The sequence below is a fragment of the Lampetra fluviatilis genome, chromosome 4, assembly GCF_964198595.1.
Source record: "Lampetra fluviatilis chromosome 4, kcLamFluv1.1, whole genome shotgun sequence".
NCBI lineage: Eukaryota > Metazoa > Chordata > Hyperoartia > Petromyzontiformes > Petromyzontidae > Lampetra > Lampetra fluviatilis.
Window position 1 is genome coordinate 2,805,651 of NC_136278.1, and position 25,179 is coordinate 2,830,829.

General features: G+C 47.3%; 1 protein-coding gene across 1 annotated transcript; it reads right to left on the reverse strand.

Moving 5' to 3' along the window:
• Positions 1-8,610: 8,610 nt before the first annotated feature.
• Positions 8,611-20,752, reverse strand: LOC144931480 (sodium-dependent phosphate transporter 2-like). Its single transcript, XM_078855343.1, has 12 exons — positions 20,289-20,752; positions 19,597-19,737; positions 19,252-19,337; positions 19,039-19,135; positions 18,151-18,267; positions 16,040-16,351; positions 15,050-15,212; positions 13,347-13,564; positions 12,340-12,553; positions 10,932-11,117; positions 9,945-10,029; positions 8,611-8,873 (listed from the first exon to the last, which is right to left on the reverse strand). Exons 1-12 carry the CDS (start codon positions 20,632-20,634, stop codon positions 8,709-8,711), a joined length of 2,130 nt encoding a protein of 709 aa, XP_078711469.1. The 5' UTR covers positions 20,635-20,752; the 3' UTR covers positions 8,611-8,708.
• Between the last annotated feature and the right edge of the window lie 4,427 nt (positions 20,753-25,179).

Sequence of the window (25,179 nt, forward strand, 5' to 3'; positions counted from 1 at the left end):
GGGGGGGGGGGGGGGTCTTTGTCCCTCACATTAGGAATAGCGGGTGCATATTATTAATTCTTTTTTATGTGAATTATAAAGTACTAAAAATAAATTAATAAAGGTGTCCCGTTTGGAGGGGCTATGCCCCCCATATCCGATATCCCCCCACCCCCAAAATTCCACTTATATTTGGCTGCTATAAATTTCCACGTAATAAGCCACTTCGTTGAGCTATCATTTGTGATAGCCAAGTCTCTTTTGAAAAAGAGCGACATAGCTCAGTGGGCCTTACCTGGTAAAATAAATAAAAAACTGTTTATATATTTTTTAAAATCCAAGTTTCAGCCAATTTTTATGACGATTTCAGCGCAGTCACCAACATCACCGCACACAAATCCACACCGCAACTAATTTGGTTATTCACTAACTTGGGTAAAATTCCATCCGTGAGAATTTAAAAACGTCAGTGTTGGCTGCCATCTCCGATTAACATTTCCATGCAGTAGATTAACACATATTATTGGTTCTTTCGGTAAAGTCACGTCGAAGGGAAATAATAAAATAATAAAAATAAAGCAATTCAATTATCACGACGTTTCGATTGCAACACAAGCAATCATCATCAGGTGTGAAAACCACAGCAAGAAAATGTTCTTGCTGTGGTTCCCTGCAGTCACGAAAGCTTTACATCGAAATTTAGATTAGCACAGTTAGCTGCGTACGGCGCGAAAGAAGCCCAACGTTCGCGTGAGAAAGTGGGCCCCCTAACGATGGATTTTGAAATGGTCACCGTGGTCTCTTACGGGGAGATTGGTCAACTGCTCCATGGGATTTATTAACGGAGTCTTCGTCTCGTGAGGTGACACTGAGAGCATGAACGGTAAAAAAAAAAGTTGCGGCAATACGCTAAATTTTTACTAACTGTAACAAGCAACAAAGATCCCCCAGCATAGCTTTAACAGACTGTTGGGGTAAGTGCTGTTAGCGAGCACCTATGAAGGCCGGCACGCCATACGAGGGGGTGGGTGGCCAGCACCACGCCCGGCCGCCTTTGTCTTTTCAGTGGCGATTTTTACACACCGCACCAGGAACTCATTTGAGGCTGAGTCGACCTAGTGGAGGAGGCCCATGACCGGTTCAGATAATCATCACTGGTGTTGACCGTGAGCGGGAATCGAAACCGGGTGGTCAGATTCGTAGCGCTAACCGATACTCTACCGCTCCCCACACACACGCGCACACAGACACACACACACGTATACACGGCGTGCGTGGAATGTTAAACCAAATCGTGACATCTTTATGCGAAACTTATTAAACAGCTGCAGTGCATCGCAGCCGTGGCGGGGAGGGTGTGCAGATAGGTGGGGAGGTGGGGGGGTGGGTGCTGTGAAGGGCACCAGGTCGGCCACGCACGTGGGGAACGCGTGGGGCCACGTGGTCTCGCGCTCGTGCTCCGAGGGCGAGGAGGAGGAGAATGGGTCGGAATTGTCAAAATGGGAATTTCAATTACACGGGCCTCCACAACCTTCACATTTATACAACAACAAAAAATCCCATCCCGAACCATCCGTTCCGAAGAGAGAAAGAGGCAGTGCAGGCGAAGATACCTTGATGTGTGTGTGTGTGCATGACGTCAGTCTCAGCCACTCCACCCATGGCACCTGGGTTTGTTCCGTGACCTCCTTCTCGCCAGGGGACCTTCGACACTTCACGTGGCCCCAGAGTGCACCGAGCATGGCACACGCGCCGTGGTGACCTCACCACCACCGAGTGGTGAACGGCGATTGTTGTCTGGCGAGAACGATGACGGGGAGCGGTGGCGCAGCGATCAACGCACTGTTCGGTTCTCGCCCTCGACTAACAACGGTGGCGAATATTTTAAAGGGTCCCATGCCTCCCCTATGTCAAGTCAGAATACAATGAGCACCTTTGGCGGTGTTGTAAACGTCAGCACTGGGGAGACAAAGGTGGCCGGACCCTCGTGCTTGCCACCTACCGCTTCGTGTGCAGTGTCGGCCTTAAATAGGTGCTCGCTAACAGCACTTGCCCCAACAGCCTGTTGAGGCTACACGGGGGCCTTTATCTGGCGACAATAACGACGGAGTGGCAGCCGACCGAGCGTGGAGATGAGGCGTTGAATTCAGCTCGTGTGCGGGAGCTTGGGTGAGGGATGTTGACTGCCCTGCGGAGGGGCCTTGATCCAGCAGTGGATTGATCATGGCTGATGATGATGATGAAAACGTCACCGAGTGCCTTTTTCACCTCCTCGATATCCTGTTGGGACATTGATGGCCAAGGTTCGGCTCACTTCGACCGTGGCTAATTGACAGTTTCCTGCCGTGCAATTCAGATATTGGGTTGACTCAGACCGCCCTTATCATCAGTGCCGGATGAAGCTAGTGCTGGGCCTGGAGCATACGTTATAAAGGGGCCCTAAATTAAAAAACACGTAAATATTCCAACACACAACATTTTTACTTGCATAGTAAAGTCATTGGATTGTTTCATTTGCTATACAGCCAGATAATACGACAAATCGCTAATCTTAAACACCCAGTCATTTATAAAAGTTGAAGGCGGTATAGTGCTATAGTAATCGAGCAAGTGCAGAATCACTGAACCGGAATTGATAGCTTGGAAGCATTTAGCGCGGGGCCCTTGAAAGTGCGGGGCCCGTAGCATATGTAGCTACTTTTGCTACTGGGATAATCCGGCACTGCTTTTCATCATCATCATCATCCTTCCGGAGTCAGTAAACAGGGGCCACGTGGCGAGCCTGCATGACTCGGGTGGCTCTTTTATTTTAGTTTTAACCAGGTGCATTTTTTTTAAAGTTTTGGGAGTAAACATTTTACCTTCATGTGACTCGGGAGCCCTGAAATGTAAGAGCCCTAGGAAACATGACGCAGTCTGCCACTTTGTTATTGCATCAATTCGCCTGTTTGTGTGTACACACGCACGGTATACGTGCAGCCGGAGCCGTCCCGAGGGTAACGGCGACTCGGGGTGACCGCCCTTCGACCTCTCGGTGTCAGATCGCGTACTTAAGATTTGGTTTCAAGGCGTTGGGGAGACCCCACACCAGTCCGGGTTGCCCCGGGACCCACACACCCCACCCCCCCTACGGACGGACGGCCGTGCGTGCGTGCAGTGGCTTGCTCATATTCGCAAACTCATTCCCCTATGTAATCTTTCGACACAATGGTTCAGATGAAACCTCAATATCTGCCGGACGTTGCGACGTTACAACACCCCGCGCGTGTGCCCTCGACGTTTTTTGAAGACGCGCGACTCATCAATATAGATTCGTACAATGCAGCCCGTGTCCCCTCTTTCGCTCTATACGTTATCAAGAAGAAGAGTCGTCGTCCAAAACGTTAATTATGTTACATATTTAATTGTCCCTGTTAAGGCCACACACCGTTATCGGCCAATGCGTTGACATTTTTCTTCTTCTTGGTTCTTTCGGTAAAGTCACGTAGAATGGAAATAATAAAATAATAATAATGAAACATAATAAAAATTAATTCTCACGACGTTTCGGCCACAACACATTTCTTTTTTTCAGCGTTTCTGCGCGCATGTGCACCCGCTACCAATAATGCAGACTGACCAAATAAATGCTTTAATATCAGACGCGACCAGCGCGGGTACAGACACGCACGCCGCAGGAATGTTGAGAATGTCCACCGTGCGGCCTCGTGACCGACAGCACAGAGGCGAGAAGCACGTGGCTGGAGACTCGGGGAAGGATGTCACCGTGAATCAATGCATGATGAGGACTTTAAAACAAACAAAAAACTTGATGCCACAATAATGGGGAGGGGGGGGGAAGGGAGCGGATGTGGTCACAAAGTGTCCCGGTCACTTCCTTAAGCCCCCACTGACCAGGTGCTGTCCATGCTGCGTGGTGTACGATGGTGTAACAATTGGGGGGGGGGGGTAGGGTGCTGTCACATGGTGTATCTGAATACTCATTCGTTCAAACCGCTGACCCAAACTTAGCACCATCGTCATCATCAGCAACAGCTCGTAATCCACCTGCTGGGGACAGACTAATATTCTCGTTACAAACCATCGACACATCGCTCACGAGCCTCCGATGCAGAAACAATCCCGTATGAGAATACATTTCCATTGCTGGATCTCTGCAGCGGACGTTGTCATCATCTGCTTCGCTTGCCTCGTAAAGCCTCGACCAGCAGCCATCATCATCATCATCACACCAACTTGCGCCTAAGCCCACCTCACGTCTGTTAAATCATTCGTTTTTTTTGGTAGTCTTATTTGTACCGATGCCCCCATCGCTGCGTGGTTCTTTCTCAGTTAAACGCTAAGCATGCACCTCTCTCCATGCTACTTTGCACACTTTTCAAACTTGTCAGCTTATCTTTAAAAAATAAATGATACAGCGTCTTACATAAGGCGCTTGACACAGACTTCACGATGGTACTTGTGTGAATATGGTACTTGTGTGAATATAATGCGGTGAATGAAGAGAGTACAGCCAGCATTGGTATAAACATGGGCATTTTCGTTCTTTTTTCTATCATGTGTATCAGGCCTCCCCTCCCCCCTCTCTGTCCATTGTGTTGGCGTGTGCAGCAGCAACCGCTTCCACGCCGTCGTCCATTCTTTTTGGCCCCGCCCCCCCCTCTCCCTCCCGATGCGTTGTGCTTGAGCCCCGCCCCCTCCCTCCCGATACGTTCCATTCATTGGCTACCACATTCTGATGAGCTCCCCCCCCCCCCTCTGCTCCCCCTTCAACTTGCTTATAAGGGATTACATCTTGAATCATTGCCTCACTTGATGCAGCTAATTCGGCTGTGACGGTCCCACCTGGTGACGGAGACTTGTGTTGCCTCCAAAACGTCGTGATCCTTGTTTTGTTTTATTTTCATTAATTTTGATGTTTTACCTACGTGACTTACCGAAACAACCTAAGAGTATGAATCCTTGCAGTCGCGAAAGCTTCAAATCTAGAATTCGTGGGTTCGTACCCCACCCTGACACCTGCTATATATTTGGAGTTTGCGCGTCTCTCTCCGTGGGCGCGTGGATTTTTCTCCAGGTCCTTCGGCGTTTCCCTCCACATTTATAAACATGCGTTTCGAGTATTCCATTGCTGTCAATTTCCACATGTTGATAAGCCACTACGTTGAGCGATCATTTGTGATAGCCAGGTGGTCGCTTCTGAAGAAAAGAGCTCTTTAACTCAGTGGGGCCTGACCTGGTAAAATAAAAATTAGAATTTTAAGTTCGGTGGTGCAAGGGGGACAGCAGCCTTTCGCTCCTTGCGCTTGGTCTTATCCAGCTGCTGCCCTTAACCGTACTCCAGTCCTGACCCTGGTCAACCACTAAATACACGCAGGGAGTCCCCCTTACCTCAAGGGCCATAGTGGAACGCGCAAACTACACCGAGTCTCGGACGGATTCCAACTTTGCCTGCAGCTTTGGCAGTTCCCAGTCGATTGCTCGCCTTCAGAACCCACTGGTCGTGCAGCTCCCCGATCCACTGCAAGTCGTTTCTGGCAAGTCGCCTGCCTTCCCCGCATCCTGAGCTTTCCATTTTATATATATTTACAGCCTCTAGCATCCCTGGGCAAGTGGGAGTGCAGCTCCACCGTAGGGCCATTACCACCTGGATGTCAAACCCAATTGCTAGGAATCAAGACGTCTGCTGCGGACGATTCAATTGACAAGCATGCAGGATTGACCAATAAGGAGTAAGCAAGCAAGCAATCACCTGCTGTGAAGATGTTGAACTTCTTTCGCACCGGACGTAAGCAAGCGCTAATCGGAGTCGTGCACCCCACCAAATCGCGAGCGAGGTGGTAATTGTGCCACTTTTCTGCGCGATAATCAACTTGCAAACACGTGGAGCCGAAGCCCACCACAGCTTAAGTCGCATCAAAGCGACTGCCACGCATGGGCGAGTCCACAACAATCGGGCGTCCCCGAGTTGCACAATGCTCCATTAATAGCAGGGCCAAGACGTTGCCTACACGTTTGTCGTAGTCATTGCACCACGCCAGTTCAAAGGCGGATATCTTGTACGTGAATGCCACCTATAAAAAAACTGCTGCCTGCCGAAGTATATACAAAAGAGATAAGTGGTGTGTTAAAAGGGTTGGAACAACCACACCCATGACTTTTCCACCTACTCACCAGCATTGACTGTACGACAACGGAAAGACAAAACAAAGTTATCACGGATCGTAAGAAAAAAAAACTCTGATAAGTCTTTTATTGGGGTTCAAACCCACGTGTTGTTTCGGCACAACGTTCAACATTTCACCCCACGTCCTGGGAGCTTCTTCAGTTCGTGACATACCACCAGACGTGCGGGAAGAAAAATGCATTTCGATCTTCAGTTTGAGCCTTCCCCATCAGATGCTATTTGGCCACATTTTCCTCGGCAAAGATAATTTACAACTAAGAAACCAAAGCGTGGAAGCGATCTGCAAAAGCAGGGCAATAACACAATGCAGGAACACACGAATAGGATTTCACCAGGTATTTATTGAAATTTGCACCACCTAAAAAAGGCAATGCTGGCTGTAGTATATACAGGCAGCCACACACGCACTGCGCGATACCAGCAAATTAATTCCACGCAGGGGACTTGTATCTTGCTTTGGCCAAATGGCATTAACATTCTGGCACACGACTGCAGTAGGGTGGGTTTTTTGTCGGCTTGGGGAGAGTTTAAAAATTAAAAAAGGTAGACCGTTACTTGGGTGGGATTGCTTCGCACAGGGAATATACAAAAAAACTGAACAAAAAACACCGCGTCTGAGGTTTGGCAACATTCACTGGTTCCAGACTACACAATGGTGTCCCCCCGCCCCCACCCATCGAGCCACACAATACATGCCCGGGGCTCGGGAACAAAAAATTCTGGTTAATCCAAGCACATTTAATTGCATGGAAATGTAATGTGGTGTCATTTTAGCAACAGAAGACCGTTCAAAGTGCCAAACTGGGAGTTTCAAAATACTGCTTAAGTTACCCTGCAAAGACAAAAAAGGCGTCGACATCAATGCCCCGGTGAGAAATGAAAGGCTTGCAAAAAAAGAGCGCTCAAATTTAACCTCTGCCAGCCTTCAAAACCTCTCCAACGCTAACCACAATGCGCGCACACACACACTTGTCTCAAAATGTGTGCGTCAACCCCAAAATAAGCCGTCGCACAAATTCAAGATTGATGGAACGAAAATAAAAAAAAAAGATAAGTGTCGAACACGAAACTTAAAATGAAATAAAATTTGGGAACAACTCGTGGGTCTAAACCCATCCACAATCTTTCCAAGAGCAACCCCCCCCCCTCCTTTGTCAAAAAGATACACCCTACAGAAGTCAAACACAATAAAGCAAAAACGTTGCAATGTACAAAGCTGAAAATGCAAAACACACGTACCAATCAAACCGTGGCAAAGCTACTCACTCGGTGCCATAGTACATCATGAGCTAGGAGAGGGGACCCCAAAGCACTTCACCGTTTGACACCAAATACAGAAAACGTCCACATTTTACACAAACAAGGAGAGTTAGTATTCCTCCAGAACTTTTTCAACCTCAACAGTGCCAGATAACAATATTTAAAAACGCACGAGAACTAGCATTTCCATTTCCATACAAAGCAGAACAAGTCTTTGCTTTGTTCATCTTTCTAACATCCAATTCATTTTTTTTCCCCGAGGGGGCCTTTCCTTACAACCTCAATCACATACTTCCCCCTCCCTATCCAATTCATTTTTGTTATACTGATCTTGTGACTCATTTGAAACAAAACACTGATTATGCAGGGAATGGGTAAGGCCGGCAGGGGTAGTGGGGGGGCTATAGAGAAATAAATCTATTACAAGTGGGTAAGCGGGCTCATTTTTAGTTTTCAAACCGAGAAATAAAAAAACCCCACAGGCTTAGGAGAGACGTTTGAACAAGAACACATACCCAAGCCTGTGCCGCAGTTGCGGAGTGAGACTTGATGCCAATCTAACACGGGTCACGTTACCCTCCTTCCCCCCCCACCTGCAAATATATTTGCCATGCGATATTGGCGACTTCATTTTCCTCTTCTTAACATTTGTAACACTTGGTCGGTTTTGCCAGTCTAAAAAGGCAAAACGCACAATGGTTGCTGTCAAAAAGCGCAAGAAGTTGTTAAAAATGCAAACTATGTCAAGGCCAAGTGCTTCCTCTGCGAAGACGCGATCACGTGGAACATTAAAGCCCGACACGGCTACAAAGATGTACACATTTGCACAGCAAAAGACACTTATCTGCGCAAACAACGACGCTGGGCACGTGCACAGGCAGGGCGGATCACTCCGGTAATTTACAAGCCAACTTGACACAACACTGCGCACGGTTTTACACTGGTCCAGGTTTGACAGGCAGAGGGGGCACAGGCATGTTGTGCTTTTGAAGCGCAGTTTCACGCTTCCTTTATGTAAAGCGGCACTAGTATGGATCCCTTAGTGTTTAACTGTAATGCCTGCGTCTTTTTTGTCATCTCTTTGTTCCAAACAATAGGACATGTTCCTTTAAAATGTAAGTGCGTCACTTTTAAAAATCGACCACACCCGCACAACCTTTGCTTTAGCGGCGAGCTGAGGACGATTATTTTTTTTGTGATTTGATTTCATGGTTAAATTGAGGGCGTTGGGTGACGAGGCGCAGACCGGCGGCGGTTGAGTGGCACCGTGCCGCTCCTCCGCCTAGACGAAGGGCAGGATTCCATACACGAAGAGCGCCATGACGCCGGCGCTGAACAGCCCCGAGATGGGAACTGTGACAAACCAAGCCATGAAGATGTTGCGGAACAGGCGCCAGTCGACAGCCTTGCGTGAGCGGAGCCAACCGACAGACACCACAGAGCCAACCTGTGGCACCCAAAAGGAGAGGGGGGGGGGGAACAAACGCCGCCGCACACGGGGCTGTTAACGCAAGGGAGGTGCTGGCATTACGAAACGTGGGCAGAAAAAAACGACACCATAAAGCGACAGCAATTTGAAAATAAACGGTACACATTTGAGCAGAGTTCAACATCTAAACTGCACTAAAAAACGGCATCATAACGAGCTGAACCCACATCTTCTAAATAAATTGTGCTCCGCGAATGTGACGGCAGTTATCTTCTACAAATCCCTACAATATTCAACCAGCAACGATACATCAGGGTAGGATTTACACGAGTCGCGCGGCCTTTAAGAACCGACGCATTCGGTCTGCCGAGACGATCGTGCATGAACATGAACGCAGCGAAATTTAAAGCAGGTGTGTAGCTCCATGCACTGGCACAAGCGAGGCTGCTTGGCAATGGAGTGCAAGGACCATTCATGTGCCCCAAGACAATGACCAGAGAGAGGAAACAGCGTCAAGCTCTCCTGGAGGTAAGGTTGGGGGAAAAGACGAAGACTTACACCTGCTCAAGACTCAATCCCTCCACTCAAACAGTAATGGAGAACCCCTCCTAATGACCATCCCTAATCGCTTAACGACAGGCCTCCATAAATCCCAATGTGTTCGCTTACCGACCATTCCCCTGTTAGTGACGGGCTGTTGTAGGTATAGTAAATATAAATTAATGCATTTATTAACCACGTTTCTTTTAATTTGTTGTGTGTACAATGCAATAAATAACTTTGCATTCATATCCATCGTTTAAATATCATAAAGAACATTTGGGTGAAAGAGGGTAACTTTCGATGCCATCGGAACGAATGAAGCCTTTAAACATGTATTTCCTATACCCGCTTGATGACCAAAATCACTTAACCGGTTTCATGGAACCAATTACCGTCGTCAGGAGGGGGTTCTCTACTGTACCCCTTGTCGTGGTTTCCAACTGCATGAATGCTCGACTCGACAAACACAAAGCAAACTTTGGTTCGTGCAATCAAAGTTACGGGTGGCCCCAAGTGGGGTTTTTTTTTTTTATTCTGCGCCGTTACCTTGCAGTGCGTCGTGCTGATGGGCAGACCAATGTTCGAAGCGATCACCACCGTCATCGCAGAAGCCAGCTCTATACTGAATCCACTGGAACGAGTGAAGAGCGCACACCGCCGCAGCATAAATTTAGATTTGGTTGCGAGATTTTCAGCTTCGTAAACAAAAGCACTATCCAAGTGCAACCTTACTGGCAGTGTACAACTTTTAGCTCCTGAAAACTATTGGAGGTTAAAAGTGTAACTAAACGTATTGCTTAAGCCAACAAGTACATTTCTGTTTACGGTTTTAAATATCACAAGTTTAGTCGTCACATTCACAGATTAACTGAAAAATGCAAAAGTACTCCGTTCCACACAAATCAAGCCCCATTACCAAGCCCAATTTGCTCATGAACACGTTACAGAAATTTCCTGTGCTGAAAAAGTGATAGAACCTTCCAGCACAAAAGCAAACAGTCATGAACTCTGCCACAGTTACCCCTCTGGCGAGGGAAGGGCACGGGATAATTTACGTAAATGACACCACTGGCATGCGAGTCAAAGGTCACCCATGTGTGTTTGGTACAAAAATCGATTGTTGAACAAGACCACCGTGGCCATTTTTGAAGGGTACATACAGAACCCTCGACAACACTGTAGCACGACTGAGGCCAGCTGCCCCCCTTGACCGAGCAAAAGTTGTCTATTTTACAAAAAAACACTTCCAGCACAAGGTTTCAAATTAACTTCATAACGACACCCAAGTTGTGCTCCAACAATAAGTGACCACCAAAAAGTGTAACTAGTGCACTGGGCTGGCTTCTGGATCAATAAGGATGTAGGGTTAAAGGGGAACACGGTCAACCATGGGCCAAAAACAGTTTGTCAAAGGAACCTGGTTCGATTTTTTTTCCCCCTCTTGTTAATGCTGCTGCTCGTTATCCGTCGCGAGGTCAGGGCGACCGGTCGGGCAGCCCTGGCGCAAAGACAGCCAGAGGGGGTCGTGCTCACCTCGAGGGAGTGATGGGCGTCAGGTCCTTGCCCATCGTCTGGATGACTCTGCGGCCCCACACCCACAGACCGAGGCAGATGCCCACGCCGCCAAAGAGCAGCAGCCACGCGGGTGTTGCCGCTTCCTGGTTCACGCTGCCAGTTGAGTAGATGATCCACAGGGCGACCAGGGGACCGATGGCATTGCTGGGGTTGAGAGAGAGGAGAAAAGGAAAAAAAACCCGGTGGTAAACGCTTGTCCACCTACGCATGATGTGAACCGATTAACAGCATTTGCGCCGCAATAAGTAATATTTTAAAATGTCTTTTTTTAAACACGCTTTAATGAAATGTACCGTACTCATAATGGCAGAACTCCACGACTGCAGGAAGTGGCCGCAAAGCTTGCCATAACGCAAGGGGCCGTGGTGATTTACAGCCAACATCAGTTGAGCGTGGACAATTAGACCCAAGCCGAAACATAACATTTCAAAATTAATGTTTAAAAATAATTATGGTAATATTTTTGATAGAATATAGTATTGTCATCTGTATGACATAAGTATACCAAGTTTGCAGTCGATACCACATTGGGAAGTGGGTTAAAATTGAGGTACAAGATTTGAGGATACGACAACAACAGACAGAACGAGTAAAAAAAAGCATGTAATCATTAAAATACATTTACATCCCTGGAAGGTCTTATTCTCGTGACCGCTTAAGAGCATCCCATTCGAAGGATCTCTAGAGAGCCCCTTGCAAGAAGGTATTTGGGCTGCTCTGTCACACGTGACCCTGGATACCGTGGTGCACCCATTTATACTGCTGGATGGGGACAAGTAGCAAGAGTTGTTAAGAATCCTGCCCCACCCTATTGTTTCAACTGCCAGGCCGGGAGATCAAAATCCATCCGATGTGCTAACAATTACATCGCAACCGCACACCCCTGCGAGTGATAAAATCTCAAAATGACGAAGCACTGTACTCTGGTGCACTTGACCACACGACTGAAAACGAATTACATTTTGCCTGGATACAGTAGAGCGTGAATGATCCATTTTAGTTTACCGCAAGAGCCACTCAAAGCATAATCTCATCCCATTAAATCGAATCCGTAGCAATGAAAGTGGCACTTACTTCAAAGACAAATTTGGTGCTCGATATATTACCAGCAACAGTATGGCATTGAATATTTTCCAACTTTCAAATGGAAATTACATTAAGCATTTTAACAGCAACGTTTAACTCCGCGAGATGGGCACGGTAATCCGACGGGGTCCAAAGAACAGCAAGAAGAGTGAGTCAGTCGAGGGCTTGAGAAATTATAAATAAAAAATCTGCAGCGCGAGCAGCAGACAGAGCACGAGGAAAAGTACTGGTGCCACTGCCTCACCGCGCTCCTCAACCCACCCCCCCCCCCCCTCTTTACCTGACGTCGTTGCCTCCGTGCGCAAATGAGCCGAAGCAGGCGGTGAGGATCTGCAGGAAGTGGAAGAGCATGTACACCTCGGGCCGGTCCTTGTCCTCCCCGTCCAGCGATCCCTCGGTTGCCGTCGAGGATGTAGAGCCGCTGCCCGTTTTGGTTGCCACGGCGACTACCCCATTGCTGGGGACGACCGCAGTGCCGTTGCCGATTGCGCCCTCTGCAAGGTGGGGGAGCGAGCAGAGGAGTCCATATTGAAGTGCTACTTGCAAATAAGATTTCCACGTTTGAGCATCTTGGACTTAACGCCCTTCCCACCCCGTTCTACAAGAACGGTATGGGGGTCGCGCCTACAGACTTCCTGCATACATGGAATCTCATCAGATCTTAAAAGTTAACAGGATGAGGATAGAGCCTATTAAGAGCTTTGTGAATTCCACAATCAAGAGCATCAGTCAACCTAATTAAGATGGGCTGGCAAACCAGATGCTTAAACATCGGGGAATGGAAAGCAAGATTGATCATTGTACTCGCAGTAATAAAATGGCAAAATATTTCATTTATAAAACCTCAAGTGACAAAGCGATGATATAAACAGTTGAATTTATTTTAAAAAATCAATGGTGCATGACACTTGAAATGCAAACAAAATAAAGTTGCTTGTTGGAAGGGACACTATAAAGAAAAGCCTGTTATGCAAACCACTGGCACAAAGGGACATGCTCGCAATAAATAATTAGGCCGAAACGCATCTGTTCACTTTGTAAAATAAGCTTGGCCGCCAACTTGCGCATGAAACCAAACACAAAAAACACCGGGGACCCTGAACCAGAAAGATAAACATAAAAGAGCAGCACGGTGCGCAGGGCCTAAGCACACACACGTCACGATCGCACCAAGATGAAACGACGAATTTGTAAACGCGACCACACGCCACCTCCCGCTCTCGACCAACCCCCCCCCAACCCTCGAGGGCCCCATTTAACGTGACGACCCGCCAGCATATCACCGACCTTTCTCCGGGATGGGCTGGATGACGCCGTCGTCGGCCAAAGCGTTGCAGTAGCTGGAGTAGCTGTCGTAGCGCACGCGTGCCTTGCGGCCGGACGGCGCCCCGTCCTCGCCCAGATGACCCCGCGACGACCCCACCTCCGCGTGCTTAGAGCCGTCCAGTGGCAGCCCGTAGATGGCGGCCGTGTACGACGTGTAGCTGTTGTTGCGCCGGATGGGTCTGCCGGGGAGGAGGAATTTTTAGGACTGGCGCTCTCGTTGCAGCTGGATGCACACGCGCGCTAAAGAACGGGGGGGGGGGGCAGTGGGCAGCGAAAACCCCCAAACGAACCCCAACGCATCACCAGAGTCTACAGATCTCTGTGGCTACATCAATAATCCCCATTTGGCATGAAAGGGTATAATTCAGTTCATGCACAAGTATCTACCAAAAAGATTTTAAAACAATACAATAAAGTTACCTCCCATAATTTTACCGATTTTATATGCAGAATTTAGGCAAATTGTTTGCACTCAGTCTATTTTTTCACATTACCTATCGCAAATCCAGGAGTTGTACAATTTATCTTAACACTACACAGTGCCACAAAAATCCATAACACTGAAACTATAGCAACCATAGATGGACTGAAAATAAACATGATGTATAAGGTATTGATCACTGCACAATTTCTTGCGACCCAAACACCGGACATTTTTACCACTAAATCCAGGCTCCAAATTTTTTAATTTATAACTTTGATGAATCAAAGACACTCCCACCCCGTGTGGTTAGAATAACCGTGGACACGTTTAAGCTTATTTAAAATGTAAGACATGCATCCAGTGAAGAGTTGCTACAGGATTGTTTGCGCGTTAAAGGCTCGCAAAAAATGAATTTGTATCTCTAAATTGGGGTTTATGCCATGGAATTAAATGTCAAAAAATTATAATTTTCAACCCATGGAAAGACAAGAAACGGGCCAATTGTAGGTAAGACGCCCAACCACGCACAAGTGGAAAGTGTACTGAATTAGTCTGCTTTACGTGGATGATCTGGGCGAGTAGCAAAACCATTTTAAAAACTTTGGATTTAGGACTGAACACTGCAACTAATTGTAAATCCAAGAATTACATGGGGGGCATAGATTAGAAATGTATCAGCTAAAAATCGCTTTCATACAGTATTCAAAACAGTAAACCCATATTTTTTGCCAACTTCCAGCTTAAAATTTTACGTTTCTCTGAAATGCCAAAAATACAGTAACAAGCAGCACTCTTGGAAGACATAATATGAAAGAGTTACTTACAGGATGGACCAAGAGTCCAAGAAAACAAATATTGATCAAACTTATGCCTATATTACACCATGAAGCTAATGTAAAGACGGAACAAGGCATGACACAAGATACTGTAGAGAAAGAGGCGAGAATAGTGATTCTTTAATAGAATTGTAATCAGAGCAGATGAATTGTTACACCGAATGAGAAGCCCCCAAAGAGATGTCCGGAGGAGGCCAGACTGTCGGAGGCGGCAGTGATGAAGGCAGACCAAATGCGGGTGGGCAAGAAGACAGAATCATAATTTTTATTTATACGGGAGGAATCTGATGAGCTATGAAGCTCTTTGACAAATACCCCAGTAGGGGCAGGTAAGAACATTACAACAAACTATACATAAACAACACAGGAGTGCAAAGTATAGGAAAGTTGCACAAATCACTGACTTGTACACCGGTTGCTCGGGAGGACCAGACTCCAGAACACGGTCCAAGTGCATCTTGTGCAATAAGTCTTTGTAGAGGCCAGAGTCCTTGTGCACCGTGTGGTAGTGTCCGTCTGCTAAGCTTGCCACTCCGTTTGCCATCAGCTCCGAGTGACTCGGCTTGCCTGCAAGTGCCGGGGGACACACGCAGGGTTAATTTCAACAACCGTTAAAACCACTATTTATTCAAATGGACGATGGGTATGTTGGCAGGATTGGACAGGCTGTTGATATGAGTCATGGCTTCTGAAAGAGTTTGGCATTGGGACGCCGGTACATGCCCTTTATGGAGAACTTGCTAAAACAGGCAATTTGTCCCAGAGTGGAAGCACTCCACAGAAATTGTACACCGCCCTTTTATAAATCCCCTGCCAAATGAGACAATGTGGGTCGAAGTAGGTTTATTACTTGACCACACGGATCCGTGCAGGTTGGTGAAGACAGGGAAACAAGTACTGCACAGCTAGCATTTTTGGAACACTGCCACTTTGGGGCCCACCAGAGCCCCTGTAGCCTGCAATACCCTGTTATGCATATTCGGTCGCTCAGCCAAGCATGATCCACACTAAAGAACCGACAAGACCGAGTAAATGCAAGGTGATATGGTTATCAGCTGATATGCGATAATTATAATCAGCATATTATGTTCAGTGCTCAGAAGATACCACTTTAATTCACTACCCCTGCCCCACGCAACAATGACAAAGATCGCTTGTATAGCCTGACCAGAATGTTGGGGCAAGTCTTGTTAGCGAGCACCTATGAAGGCCAACCACGGCACACGAGGGGGTGGGTAGACAGCACCACGCCCACACAAGATATCCGAGTAATCAGGTTTATGAACAAGTCGCACGAGTTTCAATGAGATCAAACTTCAGGGCGGAGGTCGGCTTTACCACTTGGCGTCTCAAATAACGGGGGAGCGAGCCTACGTGCTTGTGCCGACACCCACCGTTGGCGCAGCTGTTGCTCATGCTCCGATCGCGGTGGGCAAATCCGTTGCGTGGCTTATTCCCAGACAGCTCGTCTTCCGCAAACCCCAGCGTCTTGCCCGCGATCCCGTTCGCCTCCGCCGGCGCCACGTCCACGTGCGGCTCGCCATCCTCAGAGTCGTCGTCGCCCAAGCGGAAGGCCGTCTTGGCACCTGGTTCGCCCGCAGGCTTCGGCTTCACCTCCACGGAGACGTTATTACCGTTGGAAAACAAGCCCAGCTCCACGCCCTCGTCCGCACCAGGCGCCGGCCCACAGCTCGTTTTCAAGTGCTCTGCGAACGTAAATGTTTCGGGAATTTAAAAAAAAGGTTCTTTTGAAATTATAAAAAAATTTAGTTACACAATTCAATTAAAATCTCAAGATGTAATTCAGTTAAAACTCAAAAGCAGTGCCATGTTGAGTTCGTCCATGGGGCACTGCCTTGATGCGTAATATGCTTGAGCACCTCAAGCAACTATGATGGGGGGGGGGCACCGATAAACAAATCGGGTCTTCAGTGAAAACGCACAACAAAATGTGCCCTTTCTAATCTGCACAAAACAGCGTTGTGAAATATAGTAAAAAGCCCCCAACCCCATTGATCATGGAATTGCCAGAGATGGTGGTTTGGAGAGGCCTTCATCGAACAGTGGACGGATCATGGCTAATGATAACAATGATGGACTCAAAAGCAATATGCCACGCAAGTGCACGCGATGCATTAACTTTCCAAAATTTGTACTGGACATTTCTCCATACAGCTAGCTCTTGGCATGCTGGCAAATGTGCAGGATTATGCAAGACTCTTATACAACCAACTCTTTTATTCAAAACCAACAAGTCCCAATGCACTAGGGAACAAAGACCTACACATATCACTTAGCTGGCATGCAAAGTAGGTCAAAATAGAATAGGGGTGGGAAAAAATTATTATTATATATTTTTTTTTCCACATCAAAATAATAACTGGACTACTGAAAAGCACATGACAGGTATGTCAATTTTCTAACCGACAGTTGTATAAATAGAAAGGAATCTGCAAAAGTGAAGACTTTTCAGAGCAGTCCTTCCACCATCCATCCACTGCTGGTCACAAGTCAAGGGCATGACAGGGGTCCTAAAATAACTCATACGGGAGGGGGAATGGGTTCGCCGACAGAAAAGGCCCCAGTGTCGATGTATTAGGCAACTAAAAGAAAGGCGATTAAGATTACTTAGCAAACTGGGCCACATCACTGCAGCCTTATCCTCGCTTAATGAACGACTGGCAAGCATTACGTAACACGGCAATCGCGGGATTCACATGTTTAGGGTGTAATTATTTTGTTACTTCGAAAAGGCACCGTGCATTTAAAATATTTGTTACGAGTACACGTCAAACAGATCGAGTAATGCTCATCATCACCACTTGAAAGATCTGAACCAGCGGACTATGGTCAAATCACTCCGAATGCGCCAGATCTCGGAAGGTAAAGCAGCATTACGCCTGGTTAATACTTGGGACTTGCGACTGCCTAAGGAAAGATCAGCTGTTGTAAAAGGCTTGGGTTTCGAGGTTGGCCAAGAGATGGCAGGTCGGCAATAGATTCTTGAATCTGTATATGTGGAGCTTTGAGTGTTACCCCCTTGCATACCGTGGGTTTCGTTTGGATTTGCTACCACATACCGAACAGATTACTGGTATTTAGACAAACACCCAAAGGCAGGACTGATGACAGTCTTGCAACTTGGTGAAACTTTTCTGGGTAAATCAAGTGTATCATTAAGATTAAATAATTCAGTTCCGTGTACCTCTTCAGCAGATGCTCATTTGACACGCCTTGGGGGGGTAGGGGGGGTGATCTCTCGTATGGCATGTGAAACAGCAATGGATTTCTATACTGTGGTTCAAATGACATTGTAATGGGCTTCAGGACATCCAAGAACCCGTTTCAGATGTACCTTTGCAGGTAAGTTCAGAGGGCAAGGGGCGCAAACTCATGGTCAACAGTATGGACACCAGTATGGATGCGATGGTAACAATGAACCAACTACGAAGATGCCGCGTCTGTGGCGCTTAAAAACAGGAGAGAGCACACGCGCAGGACTTACTCTCGATCTTCCGCCGCATGCGGGGGCAGACAATGAACCAGACGACGAGGCCACAGGTAACGGCGAAGGTCAGCGAGACCAGAACCAGCGCCCAGATAGGCAGCTCGAAGCCCAGAACTATAGCGGCAACAAGGAGGGGCACACGCGGACCTCAGTGGCCTGCAGGCGCTCTCACAAGCACTCCCTAAGCCAAGGGGAACTAGCCCGCGCGGTGAGCTACGCTGCAGCATCATTGTTTTTCCTGTGCACAATGTGAAACAAAACAAAAAATGGTATCGATAAAAATAAACTCGCTTCATAGTAAATTGTAGAGGCTAAAAAAAATGTATCGCTAAATTTTTTAAAGGGATGCACGTTGGGTTTAACAAATAATCTATTTGAAATACAACAGCGCCATCCTAATCAAATGTAGCCATATACATGAAAAGAACACGTACAAAGTAAGCAGTATATTTTAGGTAACAGTAAAAATCAGAGGGCTACCTACACTAGCTTATGCCAGGTGAAGTAATCTACCGACACACACATTCATCAATAATAATTTACAAATGAATTTATCTACAAACACTGCACTAGTCCAGAAAGCATTCGCAACAACTTGGAAAAGAAACAGCTATGTGCTATGTATGACTCGTACACTGTAGAACTTAAAAAAAAAGTTTTAAATGTGCAATTCTCTTCCAGGAATTGAAAGAAGAAACTGTTTCATTGCTTGAAGGTTATTCATCAACAGCATAAAACCCACTTAATCGAGGCTTAATTTGAAACAAAGCGTACTGTGTATAGAGGTATTCCACCAAAGTGCCACACACAACATTAAGCTGCATGTAATTAAGACATTTAAACATTTCAACTTTGGGGGGAATAATTAAAAAAACCGGTACTCACGAGGCAGGCCAGTCAGCAGGATGGAAAAGCAGTTGACCCACATGACCACTCCGTAAAACAAGGGCAAAGCACGCAAACCGTTGGGAACCGGGTCATCCTGGGCAAGGACAGAAAAACCTGAATTAAAAATCTCACTCAACAAATGCAAGTTTGCAAATCTCCCACTAGTAAACTGTGCCACACCTATCCCCCCCTCGGTTTCTCTTCACTCACCTTGTTGAGAATGAAGAACCGCACCATAAAGAAGAAGATGGCCGACATGATGCCAGAAAGCAGAGGGGATACAAACCACGAGGCCACTGGAACAAGACAAAGCAACACTCATTAAATAAACTCCGATTCAAAGGGCCGCTTTCACACACCGGAACTGGCACCAAACACGCTCACGCAACGTGCTGGATCCTGGCAAATCGTTTCCACGGGTGACGTACAACGTGACCAACAATGGCAGCCTATTATTATAATCGTACTTGGTTGTACTTGGCGTTAGTGTACCAGCGAGTGCAGCCGACAAAAGCGTAATTTAAGGGGCCCAAACAGAATTAAAAGGCAACGTACCGATGCTGATAAGTTTCGTCCACTGCACGCTCCCCGCACCCATGGACACCATCGTGAATCCTATGGTGGCACCCACAATGCAGTGCGTGCCAGAGATGGGAAGCTTCAGAAAGGATGCGATCAGCTGCCAGGCGGCCGAACCTACCGGGAAAACCAAAAGCGCATTCGTCAACAAATGAGGCAGAGCGCCACGTCCTTTGTAATTCACAACTCAAAGAATAACGTCAATATATTATACATAACGTAAATGCACAACCACAGCACACAAGCAAAATGCAATGCCAATTAATGAAGCATAACAACGATAAACAGAGGGGGGAAAAGGTAAGCAGAAGTCAGATACATTTGTAGATGAAAACGACCCATGTACAGTCCTTTGTCAAGCCACTGCTTGATGAGTGTACCACCCCACACCGCAAGGATCTATAGTAATTTGGCCATACATCACTACAATGGGACAGTGAAGTATGGCAAAGGCAGAGGGCATAGAATTACAGTACAACAAATCTATTTTGCTGAACGCTCCCTCTGCCACCCCAAAACAACGTCTGACATGTAATGCGCGCCATCTCGGCACACCTTGCAAGCCACACAGAGGCTCGGGCCTGGATTATTGTGCTCGGACAGGTAACCAACGGCAACATCCAAACTCAAATCAACATTAAAAAAAAAACCTGTGCTTGTCCACTCACCAACCATGGCGCTGACCTGGCCCGCCATCAGCGTGGACTCGGAACCGTTGTAAAGGTTCACGTCGACGATGCCGTTGCGGATGGTCTGCCCCACCTTGGCGCCGAGCAGCACCGAGCCCACCGTCTCGAACACGGACGCCAGGATGCACGCCTGGCGCAGCGTGAGCACGCCCGAGCCCACAGCCGTGCCGAACGAGTTCGCCACGTCGTTGGCCCCCACCGAGAAGGCGAGGACGAAGGCGATGATGAAGCCGACAATAAGCATCCATTTGTACTCCTCGAGGCTCGTGCTCACCTCCGCAACAATCGAGACCGCCGCCGTGACTGCCGTGGTTAAAGTCTCCATCGTGCCAATTTATTTCAGGTGTCGTGACTTGGGGAGTATGATAAAATTAGCCCCCGTGTAATTTGATGTTTACAATACCCTGGACTGAACACTTTCTTTCCCCCCTTTTAACCCCTGAGTGACCCACCCCCCCCACCCAGCAATGAAGTGCGACTGAATCTCAACGCAGCGTTTTAAAACAAACCCTTTGTCTAAAAATAAATGCGGCTCACTGCTTCAAATTACTTTGGCTTCGGGAAGGAAAAATTATTTACGCGACCAATTAGTGCTGATTATAGGTTACGCGTTTGCAAATTATGCCAAGTTGCAATTTATATATTAAATTAAATAACATTAAACGTATAACCTCCAAACCCCTTAACGTTACTCCAAACTTTGGCCACTGAATAATAGCCTAAGCTGTTAACAAAACTAAAAGTACAAAAATATTTTATTTCTTTTTTTTTACAATTAAAATGCTTGTGCTATGCGTTTTTATATAAATATTATAATGCAAATTAATTTATGCCAAACAAATGATATGGCTTGTAAACTTAAGACTGATATTTATGCTGAGATGGTATAACCTGGGAACTAGGAACCAGGTGAAACAATTGCTATCTTCTGGATATCAGCTCACACAAGGAAAAGTGCATGTTGGTGATCATGAGCATCGCAAGCTCCATTGTTGCAGCGTGGGCGAGATGGCAGCTGCAAGGATCATGCTGGGGAATGACACGGACAGAGAAGGGGGAGAGGCAAGCATCACGTACGGTTGAAACAAGCGAGCCGTTGCACCACACCACAAGAATTACAGAACTTGTTGATCTATGACAAATGTATTTGCGTTTTTGCGTGTATCCTCTTAAAGAGACAGAACAGAAATAGATCGTCTAAACTTGCTTTTATGCACCTAGGCTGTGCGCATCAGGCTATGCGATGCAAGTTTGAAGCTCCTACTAATGAGAAACAATTTCCAAGCGATGGTCTATCACACCATCATAGAAATAAAGTCCCTTCACCAATATTTAAAAATGATCAAGAGGGATGCAACATCGCTCGTGCCATTTTATGATGTGTGCATGATTGCGACGTCTGATCATTATCTAGTCATCAGTCATGCCAAACAGCCCAAGACACCCAGACGAGGGTGTATATCTCCAAGATCAGCGCACACGAATTGTTTATACGAGTGCCAGTTTCCTTGAGTGGCAGTTATTTGTGTTTCAGCCAACACGACCTTTCGAGCCTTCTGTGTCAAGCAAATGCCTCGGTCCGCTTAGAAAAACAGGTCACATATCCACTGTATCGGCCATTCGGGTCGTTAAAAGAAAGCGAGGGTGGGTTCACGAAAGCCACGAACTTCCGACAATCGCTTATTTTCATCAAGGACACCACTCCCTTTAACCCCAACCAGCTAGCACTTTCTCCACTGTAACGCGTGTCACACTATCCACCAGTTCATCCATTTCCCTCCCCCCCCCACACGGCCTCCAGGAAGTGCTCAGCCAAGCAGCTGTGCAGTCGTCTGCCGGCCGCACAGGTCCCGGCGTGATTGGGACAGACCCCGAGGGGGAGGCAGGGTGGTGGGAGAAAAAAACTCGACAAGATCGGGCAGCTCAAAGCAAAGCAGCTGGCAGCATTCCTCGTCGGCAGACGAACTGACCAAATGGGGTTGTCCCGCTTTCTGCTCAGAAATTTAAGGATACATGGACGTTGTTTTATCTTTCTCCAAAACCGCATCTAGTGCCCGCTTATTTCAACTGCTTGAAGGGGAGCGACGCGTTTGAAGCCAAGCAAGGCAATACAAAATTATTGAATTTTGTTGTAAATAACTGAAGTGGTTGTGGGGGTCGCCGTGAACCAAGTTCACCCCTGCGGGCCATGTCTGTGGGGTTACAATTCACAGAGGCTTGCGACATTTGGAGATCAGAACTCCTCCCACCAACCCCTCCCACCACCACCACCCACCACCACCACAACCCACCAACCCCTCCCACCACCACCACCCCCCACCACCCCTCCCACCACCCCCCCCCCACCACCACCCACGCCGGTCTAAACCAGATGACAGAATGTCAAAAAAAAACCTTTCGGAGCACAGGCGTGCTAACACGTGCACAATTCTCTTGACAAGTGGCCTTAAAAAAGGGGTGAACATTCGTTGTAGATGTACACAAAGTACATATTTAACCCACGCCCCATTTGTTTGGTCAATCCACCGATGGATGAAAGAGGCCTCATTGGGGATTCTTTGCACCTACTTCACAGCACACGAGGTTGGACAGTGAGAGGGTGGGGAGAGGGGGGGCACACACACATCCGGTTCAGCCATGACTCGCCACTTCATTGGTAGGCAGTGAATTTTATTCAGACGCCAGGTTTATAGCGCAGGGCCGCCACTATTACCACTCCACCGCCGTCCCCAACCTAAATTTAAAAAAACATCGCGTGCACATGGCCGCAACACAAATGGACAGATCAATAATGGCCGCGATGTAACCACGCAGCACTGCGCGCAGACTGCAATGCAGTCAGCAGTCCTATACATAGGGCGAGTGGTAGGTTTACCGCACGTCCGCACTGTGCCATAACACGTGCCTGCAATGCACCAAGGAACACCCCATCCCACCCCCCTTTGCCCCGAGGCCGGCATTGTCGCCTCCAGGGGACCTCCGTATTTTAATTTTTTTTTAAAATTGTATAACAAGCACAACTCTACACAGCGCAGCGCTTTAAAAACAACCGCTGCGTGTAGGCGCGCGCGCACCCCTTACGCCAAATTTGATCAATGCCCACGGTCAAGAAGCATTATCTGTGCGAGCTTGGCGGCTACCAATCTGGCACTGACGACGTGGCCGAGAGAGGGCGTTCAGCGAGAGAGATGGAGGCGATGAAATTAAGCCGTGAGAGCACGTGCTGGGTGGGGGATGCGGCGGATCAGTGGTATTCCACTTGGGGGAGGGCCAATTCGTCAAGCAGTGGAGCGAGCAGGCCGATTATCTCGAGGTCACGTTTTTAAAAAAAAATATAAAAAATTCCCGACGCTGTATTATAACAATGTCTTCCAATAACCAATAGCGGCCATTCGCCACGAAGTGACGGTGACGTCTGTGCCAGGCCAGGTGCACTTTGAGGCCACGTTAAGTGTCGAAGGTTCGCTGACAGGTCATCTCGGGACAGACACCGTCTCTTAAAGGGCCCCTACACGCACACACACACTAACCAAATAACTCGCAAGGAGTTGGGGGTTGGATGGGGCTCATCTAGCAGTAGCTTGACAAAGGACTGTAGATGTACTGTATCGTCTAAGGGATATAATTAAATGAACGTGACCATCTGTATCAGAGTAGGATTGTATTCACATAATAACCACAGAGTCGCTAGGAGACTCGCGCAACACAAGGAGGGCTTGTACTAGCGTTATCGGTGCACTGTAACATGCAAATATTGCACCAAAAGTGCGTAAAGCGGATATTTTAAGACTTGGAACTACACTTCGGAAACGGGAAAGGTAACACGTGGATTAAAAAACGTAGTTACTCACATTACCATCATGGAAATTCCAAGTTCCTATGATATCGTCAATAAAATCATAGCCGACTAGCCTACAGTACCCAACACCAACTACGGTACCGAAATGTTCTCCAACAGATGAATGATGGGGATGACCATGGAATTTGAGTTTTTTTAAAAATTTAACTGGGTGTGTATACTCCGTAATTCTGAGTATAATATATTTTTACCATCCCTCCACCGCAAGCCAAAGAAAATCCTGACCTACATACTTCACATTGGGCGTTTGAGGACAGCGGTAATTAGGGCCGGTAATTAAGGTGATTAAAGGCTATTAAAGCAACGATGGACACGCGTTAACACTACACACTATAAAATAAAAACGTCATGTGCGTTTTTTCGACTTGCGTTCAAGTGCGGATATAACAATTCGTCACTTTTATGTCTGAAGCCATGGGCGAGGTGTAAAGGAGTCGAACTCGGATCGCCGGATTCCATGTGGCCGTGCCTTATGGGAAACTACGTCAATTAAGTGTTTTAACGCGAAACAGCAAGTCTTAGTGGCTCTCTGCTTGGGAGCCACATGGTTAAACGCTACTTGCGTAACGCCACGTGTTCTTTGGTGCCATGTGCAACAGGGCCCAGCACCGGCTTTCGACGATTTAAACGAGCCACACGTCCTCGTACGTTGCCAAATCGATCGACACGAGGTAACGTGCACACACCACGTGTCGCAGATGTCAGAAACCATTCTTAAACCGCATTGCAGAGTCGAAATTTCGCAAATTCTGCCCTTGAGAACACATGGGATTGAAACCAAGATTCTCCACATCCCAATGTCTCGTTCCTCCCGTCCACCAATATCCCACATTAGTCTATCCACGTGTCCCCACTTTTCTTCACTATAACCTCGTGGTCACTCATCACCCCCTCCAACACCACCCCCGTTCCAAATGTCCTCGATGATTAAAGCAGATAAAAGCCCTCTGACCCCAATTTGAGCTTGCTCATGCCGATGAGACGGCGATAAGGCCACGATATTTCAGACAA

Bases quoted from the DNA above. Each gene is read 5' to 3' on its own strand.
- LOC144931480 (XM_078855343.1), bottom strand. From the start codon at position 20,634: ATGGAGACTTTAACCACGGCAGTCACGGCGGCGGTCTCGATTGTTGCG. The intron at 19,738-20,288 runs GTGAGTGGACAA...TTTTCCCGGTAG, and splicing joins CCAGGTCAGCGCCATGGTTG to GTTCGGCCGCCTGGCAGCTG. The intron at 18,268-19,038 runs GTGAGTACCGGT...TTGCCGCTATAG, and splicing joins CCTGCTGACTGGCCTGCCTC to TTCTGGGCTTCGAGCTGCCT.